Consider the following 18,103-nt stretch of genomic DNA (forward strand, 5'->3'; position numbering starts at 1 on the left):
GAAGGAAGTCCCGCCGCGCAGACCTTCTTCATAACCTACCAGGTCGACCTTTTCTTTTTTAGACTTGAAAAATGTTGCCTGATTATATAAATCAGCTGCAACATCTTCCATGAAGATGGTAGAGTCAGTATCGTGATGTATAATGAGAGCATGAATCCATCCTGGCTTGTATCAATTGTTCAGACCTGAACATTCAAAGGCACATAGACAGTTACAAAGTCGGTCTTCTATCACCTGAAGAACGTTTGTAGGATTAAAGGACTAATGTCCCAAAAGGATCTAGTGAAACTCATCCATGCATTTATCTTTCGTGACACAGATTACGGCAACACTGCCAAATGTTTGGCCACGATAACAATAAATGGGATGTCATTTGCCTTCAAAGTACTCAGTAAATAAACTGAATATAACTTGTTCATATTCAGGCATGTTTCTTTATTAAACAAATATAAATAACCCACATTTCCGTACACAATAATACGACAGACCTGAGCTGTAGAGGAACAGATCCAGTATTAATTCTACGTCTTTTTATTCAGTTGACATTTTGTCAAAAATGTACGGTTTAATATAATTCTTTTAAATTAACATTAAAACAATCTGTGGAAATTGTCCACAAAAGCAGCACATTGCATGCAGTTTGTCTGCATGCATGTTTTTTTTTAAAAAAAACAACATTAAATATAACTTCTTGTTTTACAAACAGAACCTTTTAGGAAACACGCTGTGCCAGTGGACCATGTCAAGTCTTTGAAGGGTATCACCCAATCCACATTTTACTGCATAGACCGATGTAATGTTATGGCAGGTGAGGTCACCTTGACCCTTTGTGCGTCTTTGTCCGGCTTCAGTCCATAAAGGCAGTTCTGTGTGCGTCTTTTCCTCTTCTCACCACTATCCTTTCACTCAAAGATGTGATAATGATAGCAACCGGCTGCTTTCCGTCAGGCTGTCATTGTGCTTTGGTATTGGTAATATTTGTTTAAGACTCATCAGCAACTGTCCTGAGTCTGTGCAAGTTCCTCCCACAGCCAAACATCTTCTCTATTCCCCACCTGGTAGAGAAAACAATGCTGAAGGAATGTACCGTGAGCTGCCTTCCAGAGGCTACTTCGTGTCTGGCAAGTTCATGCAAGCCTGCATCCGTGCAGATCTCTTCAGATTCCTGCAGCAGCAGCAGCAGCAGCAGCAGCAGAAGCAGCGGGATGCTTGTTGGTTAATTCTCCATATAGCTGTTAGCTTTCAAAAGCAACACATCACTCCAGAAATTAACAGCAGCCTGTGCAGATGGAGGCTGATTATTCATTGCATTATACAGCATTTAGATGTTTCCCCATCTTCTCACCCTGATTGCATTTCTCGTACTAATGTGGTTTGGTTAATGTCATGAAGGGTTTGTTTCTATCAGCATCCACCAGTGGTTTAGAAGCCCAGTGGTGAGTTTCAGGCCTTTTGGTTATTTGACCACAGTGAAGCCATAATTCTGCATAGGCCATATTATGCCAATCAGCTCTGTCTTCCAGGTCTATTTTGACCCGTTAAACCTTTTCACATTTTTATCACGTTACAACTACAAACCTCATTGTATTGCATTTGGATTTCTGGCATAGAGCAGCACAAAATAGTGCAGAATTGTAAACAAAGTTCCTCCCATAGGCATGTAGCTGTACTGAATTTCATTTGGGGGCATCAGAGGAAAAGAAGGTTAAATGCAAACATGCTCATCCCTTCCCCCTGTCATTTTACTTCCACTTCTCAATTATTTTTTGTTTTGAACTGTTACTTTAACTCCCAATAAAATATTCTTGTTCCTATTCTATTTTATTCTTCTTTTTATATTCTTTTATAGTTTATCCAGCCGGTTTCTGTTTGTGACCTAGCATGTGTCATAATTTTGTTCAGCAAGTGCATGTTATGCTGAATGACAAGAACATCTGAATTTGAAAGATTTGATAGTTTTTGCTGACAAAATGTGAAAACATTAAAGAGGTGTGAATATGTTTGCAAGACATCATGCTTGGGTGAAGTTTTGTTTAAAACTATAATGATGTTTAGGGTTATATATAAATACATATATATATATTTTACCTTTTTTCTCCAGTTGATGATCAATAATTATCATCAAATTATTATCAAACCTAAATAAATTAAATAAAAGTACAACGTCTAACTGCCCAGTCTTTTTTTTTTTTGTCTGGAATTGCAGTAGTAGTTTTTTTTTCTCCAAGGCGTCATAAAAGCAAGTCAAGTTGTCTCAAAGTTATTCACGAGTAAAGCCCTTTTTTTCATGCACTGACGACGTTTCTGCACGTGCTCACAGATAAAAACTCACAGCAAACCGCATCTCCTTTAACTACCCATGCTCCTTCCCTCCCCTCCTACCCTCGATGTCCACTCCCAGCATTATTCTCATATACTCATAGACGACGTAGGACACGCTCACGGCCGGGACGATCTTTAGCAGGTTGGGGGAGATTCCTCGGTAAAGTCCGGCGATGCCCTCTTGCGTGACAATGTTGCGGAGCAACGACAGCATTGAAAGTTTAGGGGATCCTTTCACTGAAGCTGATTGGAGAGAAATATAGGAAAAATCAAGTTAGGAAAAAAATATATATATTATTTTATATATTTTTACAGAACATGAGAGATACAAGTATAAGAACTTTGGGTCTCCTTCTAAAAAGAAGGAAGTAGTTCAGGAATTACAGCCGAAGATGTTGAGTCTTTGGATTTCAAATATCAGCAGACAAACTGACACAACTACAAGATCTAAAGTATTCATTCTTTTAATAATTTAATAGTTGATTAAAGTTAGTTGGTTTTGATTGCGTTCAACCCTTATTAAATTAAATCATTATTTGAAAACTGCTTTTTGTGTTTCTTTCAATTTAATTAAATTCAGTTCATCTCATCTATTTAGAACTGGCCATTGTCTTCCTTTGCAGTTTCGCCTGAATACAATCTCGCTTGCAGTACAATCTGGGCTTTCTGTCCTTCAATTGGATTGCCTCTGGTAGATTTCTGACCAATCAGCGAACAGAAAGAGAAATAGTGAACGATTACGTCGATTTTCTGCACTGTTTTAGAATTGTAGTCTGTCTGTAGTTTTAGCAACAGCAGCGGAGGAAGTGAACAAAGCCGTTCATCTGCCTCGTTCAGAATATCCCTTCTCTTTTTGCAGTGGAAGACGGTGTTGTTTGCAGCGCAGGGAATTTCTGGTAAGCTTCATAGCATTGAACCGGCGCGTTACATGACAAACGTTAGCAATCGGGTAACATTTAAAACCTTAACACAGTCCACCCCTCCAGGAAGCAATTGCAGGAAAAGGACAATTTACCATAAAACGTCAATTCAATCAAATCATACATCCACTCTAATTACATTTGTAATGCAATTTGGCTGATATGAAACTATATTTGATTCTCTGAAACATTTGGTGGAATCCAGATGCCAGCAGCCGTCCTAACCTTGTGCTTGCATGCGTGTGCGGACCAGTGCCAGCGGGTAACTCGCAAGCATCCCGCATGTACTGGAGACTGCGCCGCATCCCAACAACACCATCACCCCCGGGTCAGACAAGCCTGTGTTCCGGTTCAGCCATGAAAGTTTGAGCGTCTGTGGAAGACAAGAATGAGTGGGAAGTGAAGAGTCGGGGGAAATGCGCCACACCGAGAGCTGCGCGTCCCTCTGACCTCATACACGGCCAGGTCAATACCAGCATAAGGGACGATGCTCAGCATGTTGGGGACGTAGCCCTTGTAGAAGGCCGCGGCGCCTTCCCGCTGCAGGATCTGTTTGGCGCAGTCTGCTATTCCTGTGAACTGACCCGTTTTTCTAAGATTGAGCCGCGTCTTCAGCACCTGATACACAGACAGAGGGACTGAGATCATTCATTTATAAGCAACCTTAGCGTTTCCTGTTAGCACCGTCGGATGATTCGTATATGTTCGGCCCGTTACCTCCATCGGGTAAATGATTGTCTGAGCTATTGCTCCAGCCAAAGAGCCGGCGACGAACCTCTCGTGAAGCCTCAGAGTTCTTGTTTCATCATGACCGCGCATCACAGTTTTGATCTATGCAGAACACATGGAAGGCAAAGGTTTGGGATCAGCATCACTGTCAAACATTTATGCTCTGTGATCTTAAATAAACTCAAAACTAAAGGGAAATGTAGCTACAAGACTTAGATTTTATATTACTAACATCTTAGTTTCGTGCCATTCATTAGTTTGTGAGAGAAGAGCAATACCACTGCCTTGTTAATACAAGTTAAATTTCCAGCTGTTAATTTTCAGAATGCAGCCTGTAATTATGACTGTCTGCATGCATCGTTGTGACCACATCGTATTATAGTCGGATTGAATTGGACTGTGGTTGATTGTATTTGTCTTGGATTGGCCCAGATTTACTTGTACTGAAACAGTCTGTATAGTTTCATATAAGCTGACTTTGTATTCATAAAGCTTCTCAAGATGGGGTTTGTTGTGAATTTGTGCATCATAAATATCACAACCTACACTGAACTGAACTGAACGACGATAGAATAGAACTGATTGGATTAAACTGAACTAATCTGAGCTCTGTTGTATTGGACTTATTCAAATGAAAGAGAAGTTAAACTTAATAGAATAAAATCAAATGAATTCCAGATGACGATTGAAATGAAAATTTGGATATCTGAAGCTTATTCGGGTCAGACTGTCATCTGCGAAAGAATCTCATTGTCTGTTGTTTGACTTTTACTACAATTTTGACCTTCTTACTGCTAGGTTAGATTTTTTTCCTTTTAATGACACACAGTGTATAATCCATCTGCTTTTGACTTACAAGCTAAGTGTTGCCATACGGGAAAACAAATCATTTTTAATGATAATTTAACGATACGATACGACAGATCCAGCTCAAAACTCAAGTCCAACAGGTGTCGTAGAAGTGCTCACCTGTTCATAAGCGGAGAATTTGATGGCAGTCTCAGGAGCGATTTTCAGGACATTGACTCCGTTGCCTCTCCACAGAGACCATGGTCCTCCCTCGTTCAGCATGTACTTAAACCCGCTTAGAGCGCTGCCTCTAAAATCAGAGGAGCCGTGTACCTGTACAGAGAGGGAATAGTTAGGTATAAGACACTCCTTTTCTCATACATTTTACAATACTGCTGTTAGACTGACTTGTCTGAAGACTTTGAGGCGGTCCAGTGGAGCGGTTCCGGTTCGGGACACAGATCCGGCCATGACTCCTGCCATCAGCTGCCGCCACATGTAGCCAGATTTCTTCTGCGCTTCCGAAAACTCCTCTGGGACCGTCAGCTGCTCGCCTGTGTCCAATATCTACTGAGACCATAAATCGGGAGCAAAGAACAAGCTGCACATTTCAAAATAAGGAGTTAGAAATAAATCTCAGACATTTGATATTTTGTAGTCTAGAGACCGACTGTAGGAACCACCTCCGTCACGTTCCAACTAACTGCGGCGTCTCTGTTTTTTTTTTACAGATGTTCTTGTTCAAGTTCCGCAAGCTCGTTTACCATTGAACGCTTCCAGAACCGAGCCACATCCTCCATGTCGCTCAGGTGTTTGAACAGGAAGTAGTCGCGCCACTCACTCCAGTTAATCGTCATGGTGCCGTCCCTGTCCATACTGAAGAAAAACCAAACGTATTAACAGACACACTGACGTAGGCACTGCAGCCATAACGTATGATAGGAAAGTTTATTTCTAAAGGGCTGGAACGATGAATAGGATTCATTGTGATGAATCCATTATTGAAATAATCGTCAATTAATTTAGTAATCAATTAATCAATAACTTGAGTGTATAGTAAAACAACACTTCAATGACCGAGTCAGCAAGTAATGTGGATGGGCGATCTGAATTTAAGTTTATTATGATCTTTTAGGGTATATGTTGGAATAATTATAAAAATGGTGAGATAAAGTATTTAAAATCTATTGTAGTGTTTACTTAAACACTACACTTAAAAAACCGCCATAAAAAACAACCAATTATAAAACAAGCTACTTTAGGACTCCAGTTACTTTAAATAAGTAAACAAAGAGTAACTGTATTTAATGATATTTTAAAATACATTAATATTTATTACTCCTATCAAATAACTAACAGCTGTCACTACCAATTCATAGGGATTTTTCTACTTTTTTAATTAAAATTTTTACTTTCACTCAGAGAATGAGCTTGGATCCATTCATTTATTCATTCACAACGTCCTTATCCTGGCAATTAGCAAACAAATTATTTTTGTAAACCTAACTACGATAAAACAGGAGAGATTTAGCCTGACTTACCGTTGGATTTTGTGAAAAAGCCAGATTCTGTCTGTTTTTGAACAGTTCATAAATCTGGCTACAACTGTGTAGTGTTGTGAAGAAGAGCCTGGATGACCAACCTTAGCATAATCCTGGTGGCATCTTCAGGGCTAACATTCACACCGATGATGTGCAGACAGTGCTGAATGTCTTCCACATCAATCCGACCTGCAGATATGAAGAGACAGCAGAACACAAGAAGGAAGTTGGAAGGTTTGGGATAAAACAACATGTTAAAAAACAACAACAACACTGAGGTTCATTGTTCTTCCGTCTTAATCCTTTCGGCCACAGACCGTCTTTGTTTCTGTCCACATGGTGAAACATGACTTTAAGCTGCTTCTCGTGGTTGTGAAGGTACTCGACGAACTCCTCGAAGTCCAGGACTCCGTCTTGGTTGGTATCCCCAGTCTCTACAATCTGACAATGTAAGTGAAGAATTTAAATATATTATCTATCTATCTATCTATCTATGAAATAAATATATTATTTAATATATTTGGCCATGTTTAATGAATGTATGCCCATAATTCTGCTTAGGAGTAAAAGTCGCTGAAGGTTTGTGGCCCTGCTTACTCAAAGTAGAAGCAAAAAGTGTGGATGATAAGAGAAAAAAAATACTTCAACACCTGTGCTGATGGGGCAAATGGGTCACACTTTGGATTGCCACCCTGCTTTACTGGAATATCCTCCCTAAAAAGCGTACATACAAATGAACCTGAAATACTAAAATATAACAAATTATTAGACAGTAAAACAAACAAAAAAATGGTACCTATAGGAACTGAACAAAACCTCAGAAATACAACCAGGACAACTTGATAATATATGAAAAAATACAAGGAGTACAACAGGGATAAAGGTTACCATTCTCAGCTTACAAGAGCAGCCTCCTTAGACAGAAATAACCACCACGCTGCCCTTCACGTGCCCACATGCAGAAACCTTCACAGACACATGGCCACACGCACACAGCGACTCTTCTCCTGTCGTGATTTTCATGTTTTCTCTAACTTTACATATTAAACACAAAAGCAGAGGAGGAAAACGAAACGGCAGTACGCAGAAACGGCGAAAAGCAAAGCGCCACAGACAGACCGAGGAGAGTTAAATTGTCTGCCTGTGTTCACAAAACAGCCACGCCGCTGATGTTCCGGCACAAACTGTACACAAACAAACCGGAGGTCGCACGGTACAAGAGCGATTACGGGATGAAAGCAGCGGAAAGGCTGCACACTTTTAACCAGACCTCAACAGACACCAGTGAGTGCTAAGACCCACAAACATGTGTGGGTCACTGTACACTGTTACAAAAACCAACTCAAGCCACTTCACATGGCGCAGTTTGAATAAAGATGGGCCATTATCCGTTTTACTTAAAGTAATATTTTTTATTTTGTTTTCCTTCCATTATTACGAGGGACACAATTAACCCTGTTATGTTCTGTTATACAACAAAGTAAAAGATTGGAATATAGATCTTGCCAAAAATTATTATGAAATTTAGAAAAAGATGTTAAAGATGTAATTATGGTACACAACTTCATAACATACAAAAAAAATTGTTGGAGAAGATATTTAGATGCTTTCTGGGTGGGGAATTTTTTTTTTTTTTAATTTGTTTATCAATTCATAAATTATTTGAGAGTGGTTAGACAGGAAAGTGGGTAATGAAGACACGCAGCAAAGGTCATCAGGCCGGGACTCGAGCCCGTGACGTTCGTGTCGAGGACTAAGGCCTCCACATGTGAGTTGTGCTTTACCCACGCGCCACCACATCACCCCAGGTGGGAGACATTTCATCAGACTTTTTAACATAGTTTCATTTAGTCTGTGATAAACTACAAACCTTCTTTTCTTATTCGCCCTGAATGGAGGGTGCTTACTTACCTTCTTTAGGCAGCCGTTGGAGAGCCCTCTGTGTGCCAGCCCCGCCTCCAGCTCCAGCATGTCAATGCGTCCGTCTTTGTTGAGGTCCAGCTGTTCGAACAGCTCAGCCCAGTGCTTCCTTCTCTCCTCATCTGGAACAAAATGTTCACCTTCCTGACACTGCACCTTCAGGATCCAAGTCGACCGCTGGGTTGTCATGGCCGGTCGTCACTTGGAGTCAGCTGCAATGCAAGAGCATCAGTTCAACAAGCTTCATAGCGAACAATGAACATTCTTCACACCCGCACACCGAGGCAGCGATGGACTTTTAGACTTGGCTTCTTCACCTGAAGCCCAGAAGGGGAGCCAATGCAGTTGTGCTGAAGGTCTTTTCAATTAAATATTCATGCAGACATAACCAAATGTCTTATTACTGCACATATCAGGCAAGATATTGAAAGATTTCACCAAGAGTACTTGAACAGATGATTCCTTGGGTAGGGATACAACCCTCTCTATGCAACAAGATCTGGAGATGCAAAATCAATGAAGGTCAAAAATAGCAAGGGACAAAATATGGAGAATCACACTGGTTTAAACCTTTGAGGTTTTTGTTGTGTTCCTTTCACACCTGAATTCAATTTGTCAAAAAATGTCACAAGGAGGCTCTTTATTTGGAGTTTGATGTATTCAGGTGGTGATTTATGGCATTCATAGCATTTATGAACAGCTCTAACAATTTCTTTTAAAAAGCTGAGCTTCATCTTTGAGTTAATTTCAATTTATTTTATTTATATACCGTCAAAAAAAAAAGAAAAGAAAAAAAAGATCCATTTGCAAGACAGCTGATCCAACTCAGTAATCCAGTCACAAAGCCATATTCCTCCTGGACCATACATACTTTCTGTGTTAAGAAAGTACTCGTACATTTCTGTCAAATATTTTGTCTAGGATAGAAAACACAGAATCAATTAACTAGATGTGCTTTTTATGGAAAAATAAAAGTAGGTAAACAATGATGAGCCGGGACTCGAGCAATAGCTGTTTCAATAACTTCATCCAAGAAAGAATCACAACTATGTGATTCTTTCTTCCTCTACTTTCTCTAGAAAGAATAAAAAAACAAGGAGAGAACACATTATAAATGATGTCAGTAGTCCCATCAGTGACTTTTACCAGTAGAATCACAACTAAACACAGGATCACAGGGCCAGGAGTCATTTCTTTGGAAAACAAAAAAGAAAGTAGGTCAATTTTTGTGAGGGTTCCCTATAAACTATGCCATGTTTATAGGGAACGTTTCAGAAAGAAGAGGTACAAAGTCAGTTGAGGCAAACTTCAGAAGTTCACGTCGCGATATTGAGTCTGTTGTTGCATGTCCTTCCCCTCCATTCTCCCTCCCTGCCCATTTCCTGACCGGTTACCGTCAATAAACTCCTCTAACACCACCGAGTCTTCCTGCAGCTTGAAGGTGATGTTTAGCCAACTCTTTGCACTTTGAGGGAAATAAAAAAATGTGTGAGCATAGGGCACCAAAACTGACTCCAGCCCAGAGGCCCGGATTTCCCTAAGTCCGGCCCTGGTAGGCATAGTTTACAAGAATGAAAAACATTTTCCCTGTTGACTGTTTTTTCTTTTTCAACCGGCGAGCATATTTAGGTCCTTACAGTTCAGCACCGAAAATACTTCTGCTAATGCACAAATCATCTCTTATTCTGGAATTATGTACAAATTACATGACGATAATAAAGACACATTAGCAATTAAAGTGTATATTTTCAGCTCGCAGCTCCACGCACTGACGCAGGCTGCAATGATAATCGCGCATAATCTAATCCTCCAGCAGTTATGGAGGCTGTTGGAGTCTAATTATAAAACCCAGCAGACCTCTGCCTCAGCCTGACTCACTGTTTATCTGCACGCCGAGGCGCCGCCGTCCATAGGCGGATGCAGAGGAGGGTCGTGACTGGCGGGAGAAAGCAGCGGCTCCGGAGCTCCGTGTACTGGAGCCAGTTGACGCGGATCCACTACGTCCCAGTGGATCCCGCGGGTTCCGGGCTTAGCCCAGCTGTTCGCTCCGTGCTGGGTGGATTTCCTTCACACGGTTCTGTTCACGAAGCAGGAAGAGGGGAGAGAGAAGCAGTCCGCCGGCGGCCACGGTGTCCGATGAGTGAATGTGGAGGATGTAGAACTGGTTCAAAGCTGCGTGTTCCACATCGCTCCTCTTCTTTAATGCTCAGCTGACTTATTTTCCTCAAGCATTCACAAGACGCATTCAGATTACTTATAATATTTTTTTTTCTTTACCACCAAAACGGTTCCTCTTTTCTTTTATGCGTGCAAACGTTTAGTTCGCCTTTTTCTTTCATTTGTGCAGCACCTGCAACTATTTAGATGCCAAAAAGATATACACACAATCTCTGCTTAAGCTCTTATCTGAACCAACTAAACACAACATGCACAGATAACATTTCAAAGCTGTAACTGTCAGTACTTTATGTCTTCAGTGCGTTTGCACCGCAGGTTTCAAGTTTCCTCACATGATAGTTGCCATTTCACTCCGGTCGCCCACTTCTCGTAAACAGTGCGGAGGACATCAGCTCCTTTCCTCAGAGGACTGTTAAAGCAGCTTCCCAGTGTCCAACTGGTGCTTTAATGGCACAAATATGAGAAAAAGGGCTGCCAGCATTTAGCTTCGTGACAGCGTGGGATAGAACTGGGCAATACTTATATTGAAAATGATTAATTTTATTGTTTTAATATGAAATACCGCCAAACTGTTGATATGACCTTTCTTGTTTTATCCTCAACTTCTTCTTTAGTTGTTTTTCTCGACTTCTCTTTTCACTCCACACGGTTGATTTTTATATTTTTAAGCAGCTACGAAGAGGCCTGGTTAAATTGTTGCTGCGCAAGTTACTAATCAGGTTGTTGCTAGGTAACCAAAGAGTGAGTTAGTTGATGCCACCCAGAAAGCAGGGCGGTTCTTTCTGACATTTTCTATTGATAATGATCAAATGACTGTCACGATATGTTGATTTATTACCCACATTGCTACATGGTTAAAATAAATAAACAAATAAATAAATAAAAAGGGAAGGTCTAGGACACTGAAAAGACAACAAATAAACTAACAGAGTGAAAGACTAAAAACAAATGGAAAACTATTAACATGGCCATTCATGATGAAAAGAGAGTGTTACGACATGGAAAACATCCCTGAACAGAGCCAACCGTACAGAAAATACAACATAGAAAGATCAAGGGAAATCTAAAAATAATAATAGGCAACATCAGAAATTAATGCAAACCAACTAAAAGATATGAAATGAATGGGTATTAAGGAATATTGAGAGAAGATTTCAACCATCATCTTAAATAATTATGATTACTCTAAAAAATTTTTTTGGAAGAATGACAATTTTTTTTTTTTTTTTGAAAAACAGAGTGAGGAGGAATTTGCAAACTGCAAAGATAGCATGCATGGCAGATAAATAAAAGCTAAAGAAAAACATCCTGGTAACATCATGCCGCCACCACCGTGCATCGCTGTGGGGACGATGTGTTCAGGGTTATGTTCAACATTAGATTTCATCCCAAAATGGGATTTTTATTGAACTTTCTTCTGCAATTTTGCTGTGGAGCTCCTCAGATGCTAACCAGCTGCGCTAACAAACTCTGATCCCTTCACAGAACAGCTGGATTTACACTGAGATTAAATTACACACAGGATTATTCTATATAATTAACAAGTGAATTCTGAAGGCATTTGCACTGGATTTTATTTAGGGGTAAAAGAGTATATGTATAGTCTTTCTGTGCATTCATGCCAGTGTTTTCAGATTTTTTTTTTATAACATTTTGTATTTTCTTTCCATTTCAGAACTATTCACTACTTTGAACTGAACTATCAGACAAAATACAATAACATAAGACATATAGTGGAAACGTTCATCCATTTGCAAGGTGTTGCTTAGTGACAATTTCCCACGGTTTCAAGGCCCAGTATACACCTACGCTGTCGGCTGCGTGTGAACAATAGCAGCATAATTGATACTGCAGAGCTGAACTACTTGTCTGTTATAAAACTCATACAGAGTTGTCATACTGCTTCTCCACCTGCTCCTCCATCATCACCTCATTATCTTTCTGCAGAACTCCACAGAATGTCCTCGTTTGGACCAACACAGACCTTTATGAGGCTGCCAGTGTACCCTGACCAAACGCGCACACACAGGCCTGCTTCTTTGATTTTCCTTTCATATGCACTGACCTGCTTTGTGTCTCCTGCTGACAGGTCTACCTGATCTGTTCCCCATCTCATCCCTGTTCAGCTCCCAGCTCCACACCTGCTGGTCTGAGAGCAGCAGATCGACAGATCAGATAAGCCACATGTCCACCGCTGTATATAAGAGCGGCGCATTCAAGCCCCGGAGACAGACGGACAAGTTATCTACTGTAATAATATTCTGTTAAGAGCTGGTTTTTAAATATGTGTAAGGGACTCTCCTACCTGCCTTCCTCCTGCTTGGAGAAGTAAGTGTTTTTCTAGGAAACCAAGCGATATACGTTGCTGGGATATGAAGTGTTTAAAATGTAATTTCATGCGTTTTAGGGCAAAAGGGATGCGAGTGAAGCTGAGCCACCTGGCTGAGATCCACCACAAGCAAAAGTGACTAAGTGAAGTTGGTTTTAGGTTAAATATGTGGTTACAAAGATGCATTTTTAAATGAATTTTTGCCTAATTTTCAGGGTACAAGATGGAAAAATCCTGCAGGATCTGGAAACTCTGCTGGGCAGCAAAAGTAGGACATTTCATTTCTGTTTGAAATTCTGTTCATAAAAATCTTTTTAAATGACTTTTGGTTGAAAGACACTGACTGAGAAAATTTCTCAGAGTCTTTAATTTTATTCCTATACAAACTTAATAACTATATGGCTGACATGCCAATAGAAATATGCTGTAAGATGACATTTAATTAAAACGTTATTGCAAGAAAAAAAAAACTTTTTAAAAGAAGCATATAAATTATTATTCTTGTAGATTTATGTTAAAACTGAGAAATTATGCTCATTGAACTTAAAATGGCTCATATATGGAAAATTAGAATAAAGTATATTTAAATGTTATGATTAAATGTTATGAGTGAGTGTGAGGTGGTGGTAGTGAGTTAGATATTACTTATATAATATCTAACTCTGCAGTTCTATCTATAGTTGTTTCTGCTCTAGAAATTAGAAACAACTAGTTACATTTAAGCAGCATTTTTATTATTTAGATTATTAAAAATTTGCTTACATTTCTTTAACATTGTTTTTGCATCCAGTTAGCTGCATATACTCTAGAAGTATGTATTAAAGATTTTTCACATTAAAATTTCAGTATGATTGTGCGTGTTGCATTTATCAGTTTATTAGAGGGTTTTTTTCAACTCTGATTTTAGGTTTGAACACTAATTTATATACCCAGGCAAATAACTAGGTGTTTATGTTTAATAAGAGTCTCAAATGTCAGACCATCCACCATTGCTGGCAGCTCTGATGGAGCTTAAACTAAATAATGTCTTTGTTATAATTTCAGAAATTAATTTAAAAAAAAACAACAACTGTTTTACAACTAAATTTACAATTAGCGGCAATTTCTTATTTAAAAAAAATATAACTGAAGCATCTTTTTTTTAACCTGTACTTTAATGTTTTAAATGTATAGGTTTACAAGAGCTGTTGTGTGTATTTTTAATTCTGGGAGTCTGTTTTTGTCTTATAGTGAGAACACTTATCTCCAGAAATATAATTTTTTAAATGTTTTTAATTAATTACCATAAATATTTTTGAAATACCAAATAGAGTAGTTTTTATGGTATTTTTGTTGGATTTTGTTTAATTATAAACCTAATATTCAGAGATTATTTTCTTTGCAAAAGACGTGTAAGAAACTCACCTAATAATTACTAACAAAAACAAACGGACTGCAGAAAAGGAAATCGTAATTATGTCTTCACAGGTAATTTTCCTGTTAAAAATTGTACTGTGGAGAGTAAAATTGGCACATTTGTGAATTTACTCTCAATAAATTGGAAAGAAAAAAAAAGATGTTGATGAAAGATGAAAAAAAGATTAGAGAAAGGACTCATAAAGAAGGAAAGGTGTAATTAAGTCAGGCCATGCAAGTTGTAGCATATCGGTAATGAAGGATGACACTTTATGATTTTTAACTCAACTTAAAATAACGTTTACAACGTAAATTAACTTTAGTTTTGGAATATAATTAGACAATTGCACAGTTTGAGTCACACAATATTTAAAACATTTTATATTTTACACCATAAACATACCTTCTGCCTCTGTCAAGTGAGCTGCTAATGACAAGATACATTTTTAAGCTCCGTTAATCTTTTGATTGTTGCCGTTACGCTGCGTTAACACTAACAGTTAAACCGGAAATCGCCCCTTCAAAATAAAAGCACCAGGAAGTTCGCCACCATTAAAGCTAATTAAGGGTATCAGTCATGAGTATATTTCATTTGTATATTGTAGTCAATCTTTAATCCGCTTACTTTCCAGATGCTGCAAAAATGGTTTTATATTTAAACTTGTTTATTCTGTATGAATATCAGAGTTGGTAACTGGTTACATTTACTCAGCTACACTTGAGTCAATTTTTGGAAAAAAAATTTACTTTTAGGAATATTTTTTACTACACTGTGGTTTTTAATTTTACTGAGTTATTTTATTATAAAGGAACACTACTCTTACTTGAGCAAAAATTTCTGGACTCTACCAACTTCACTGAATGGAGAACAAGCTTGTTTTAATTTTAAATTGACCAGACACACATGGAGTTTTTTTTAAAATTAAATTTCCATAAGTTTTATATTAAAAGAAGTTTATTTGGAAAATATATATATGTTGGCCTGATTTTGCTATTTTGGTATTTAAAATGCCAGAATGTAACTTTATATTGTGGTTTGTCTGATGGTATAATTATTAAACATTAAATGAAAATATAAAATGACTCTTACCTTCGACAACAGTCTGTGGAAGCTTTCCCTCCAGGTCGATGCCTTCTTGATGCTGCTGCCTCTACATAACTGCGTCACTGTCCTTTCAGTCGGTCTTCAGGCGTTTCGAGGGTTCCTGCGTTCAGAGTTCAGCGAGGAGAACCTGGAGTTCTGGCTGGCCTGTGAGGACTACAGGGTTTCCCCTTCAAACATGCAGAAGACCAAAGCCAGCAGCATCTACAACCAGTTCATCAACCCCGATGCTCCACTGGAAGTCAGTGAAGGAGCGCAGCGCCAAAAATTTATGAATCTTCAAGCCTGTTTTGACCTCCAGTTTTTTGTCCATCTCAGGTGAACCTGGATGCCGAGACCCGTGAGGCTCTGCTGAGCGTGATGGACTCGCCGTGTGCCGACACTTTCAACCTAGCGCAGCAGATGATCTACAGCCTGATGGCCAAGGACTCCTTCCCTCGGTTTCTCCGCTCTCACCACTGCGCAGAGGCCATCAAGGCTTATTAAGCTTCCTAGCTGAGAACCGCTTCAGAAACTGATCTTTTCTGCTGGACTTGACTGTAATGTGCAATTTATTTTAGCAACATGTTTAGTCATGCAACAGAAACAGTAGCATAATAATTATAATGCTTAAATGTAGATGCAAAAAAAAAAAATACTTCCCCCTCTGCACTGCATAAGCTACTAACATTTACAAAGACTGAAATAAAGAGTGGGTTATATAAATCTCTGAATGAGCCATCTTGTGATTTATTCAACATTACTGAATAGATCCACTTGTCAAAATAAATTTTAATTTGATAGAATTGCAAATATAGCATTTCAGATATATAAAGTTTTAACACAGGTTAGGACTGGGCAATAATTCAATAACATATACATATATATACAGCGATAGACACGAGATTAATTTCAGTAGATAACATGTCAGATTTTTCAGTCATTTCACAGAACTCGGAGCCTGAACCGGATGGGGGACGTAGGCTGAGGAAAGGCTTTAGCTGCTCAACCTCTCCTGGCTAAGCAAAGCAAAAGTGGTGGCATCAACTAACTCTCTCACTCTTTGGTTGCTTAACAACAACCTGTTGAGAAACTTGCAGCAGCAATTTCATGTTTCGCCACTGTGCCTCATAACTGCTTAAAAATAATAATCTAAAAAAAAAGACAGTGAAAACTTTGGATAAAACAGGAAAGGTTTTAAACCTATGAAATACTGCTAATCAATAATTATCAACATGAACTGATATGAATTCCATATATCACGATTCTATGATGAATGTATCATATATGGTGATACATTTTTTCAGCCATATCGCTGGTTTACCATCAGAGGTCATTCTTCTTTATTATAATCTGTACCTGATTTTAGCTTCAGGTACAGATCATGTACTTGTGCAGGTTCGTTTCTGTAAACATCTAAATATCCAGGCTGAAAACAAATACGGAAAACAAAAGCACAAAACATTTATCTCACCTTTTTCTTTTATTGTACAAACACTATAAAGTGACTGAAGGGAAATGGAACCACGCTGAACATAAAACAGCAAACACTGTGTTTGAATTAATTCTCTGCAGCCCCAGCAGAGGTTCCATTAAAGTCCATAACCTGATGAGACCCGGGGCCCGGGCGGTGGTCGTTCTCATTTGGAGCTGGTTCCAGGGCGGGCAGCAGCGGGCTTTCCTTTCCCCTCAGCACCTTTAACCACAGCCAGGGGCTTGTGGAGGGAGGAGCTGGCCTTCTGGGTCACTTCCTGCTCAATCTTGTTCCTGATAGCAACCTCCAGACCCTTCAGGGAACGGCAGAATTTAAATGAAAGTTTAAGAAACCTCAGTGAGATCAAAATGTTTACACTGAAGAATGTTCTCACCTTCTTTAGCTTCTGTTGCTGAACCACTTGAGCCTTCTTGGGTGCGATAATCCTCCCTTTAGAAGAAATATAAGGATGTAGGTGAACATCGTTATGTTGAATTACTGTTTGCTATTCAATATAAGAGGGTAACATCCTACATGCCTTTACCAATACGCTAATAAGAGTAATATCAGCTGTATAAACTGTTTAAAACAAATACAGGTCACAGAGACCGTCTGTTACACTTAACACAACGTGTTTGGTCACATGTTTAGTTCATATCCGGTTCTTTTTCACTTACCAGACCTAAAATAAAAGAATTATTGAAACAGAGTCATACCTCCTTTCTTCGGTCCTTTTTGTTTGTTTTGTTGGTGTTTCTTGGACCCTCCAGGACGCTGAGCCTTAAATTTCTTTGAGCCTTGAGCCATTTTTACCCAGAAAGAACACAAACTCCTTCTTCGTGTCACAGCGTGGCGCTTTACGTCCGTCTTTGTTCGGTTACCGCCCCCTGATGGTTATTTAGCGACACACAGGAGATATTCAAATCCCAGGGTTTAGAGTTTTCTGCTCTTTTCTCAGAAAACCCCCCCCGAAAAAAACACAAACAAACAAACAAAACTAACTGTTGGATGATGTATTTAAATTTTTTATTTAGATTATTTTTTAAATTATATGTATACAGAAATGTTATAGCCCAAGCAATCATCGGGATGAATGCTGTCTGATGAACAGTGAACTGAACGGGTGAGGAACATACTGAGAGGTATGTTGGTTATTTCTTCCATTTTTGCTTTTTGTCACCCTTAAATGTTTGAGATTAAACAAATTTTAATATCAGACAAATACAACCAGAGTAAGATCTCTCTGATTTCAGAAATTATGACTCAACAACAGAGAAAATCTGCGTCAGTAAAGTTTCAAGGTAAACACCACCGTGTGAGAACAAAGACACACCAACATGTTTGCTTCATTTAGTACCTTAGCATGAATATTGTAAATCTGCACTACAAAACTTGACTTTTTAAAACTGAAAACCAGTCACTAAA

The 18,103-nt window shown here is 38.9% G+C and overlaps 3 protein-coding genes across 3 annotated transcripts; 1 reads left to right on the top strand and 2 right to left on the bottom strand.

The window, feature by feature from the left end:
* Positions 1-411: 411 nt before the first annotated feature.
* slc25a23a (solute carrier family 25 member 23a) lies at positions 412-10,880 on the bottom strand. The gene is made up of 11 exons (XM_014986642.2): positions 10,100-10,880; positions 8,213-8,433; positions 6,619-6,742; positions 6,403-6,490; positions 5,525-5,636; positions 5,169-5,327; positions 4,941-5,093; positions 3,960-4,073; positions 3,693-3,860; positions 3,468-3,615; positions 412-2,565 (listed from the first exon to the last, which is right to left on the bottom strand). The coding sequence occupies exons 2-11, from the start codon at positions 8,408-8,410 to the stop codon at positions 2,354-2,356; spliced, it is 1,476 nt and encodes a 491-aa protein (XP_014842128.1). The 5' UTR covers positions 8,411-8,433; positions 10,100-10,880; the 3' UTR covers positions 412-2,353.
* Positions 10,881-12,586: 1,706 nt separating this feature from the next.
* LOC106917571 (regulator of G protein signaling 5) lies at positions 12,587-15,934 on the top strand. Its single transcript, XM_014986645.2, has 5 exons — positions 12,587-12,727; positions 12,807-12,863; positions 12,944-12,996; positions 15,303-15,466; positions 15,544-15,934. Exons 1-5 carry the CDS (start codon positions 12,684-12,686, stop codon positions 15,709-15,711), a joined length of 486 nt encoding a protein of 161 aa, XP_014842131.2. The 5' UTR covers positions 12,587-12,683; the 3' UTR covers positions 15,712-15,934.
* Positions 15,935-16,668: 734 nt separating this feature from the next.
* On the bottom strand, positions 16,669-17,552 carry cunh19orf53 (chromosome unknown C19orf53 homolog). Its single transcript, XM_014986636.2, has 3 exons — positions 17,395-17,552; positions 17,073-17,128; positions 16,669-16,991 (listed from the first exon to the last, which is right to left on the bottom strand). The coding sequence occupies exons 1-3, from the start codon at positions 17,483-17,485 to the stop codon at positions 16,845-16,847; spliced, it is 294 nt and encodes a 97-aa protein (XP_014842122.1). The 5' UTR covers positions 17,486-17,552; the 3' UTR covers positions 16,669-16,844.
* Positions 17,553-18,103: the final 551 nt, after the last annotated feature.

This window comes from Poecilia mexicana, unplaced genomic scaffold (assembly GCF_051168715.1).
Source record: "Poecilia mexicana isolate PSO_F unplaced genomic scaffold, ASM5116871v1 scaffold_1, whole genome shotgun sequence".
NCBI lineage: Eukaryota > Metazoa > Chordata > Actinopteri > Cyprinodontiformes > Poeciliidae > Poecilia > Poecilia mexicana.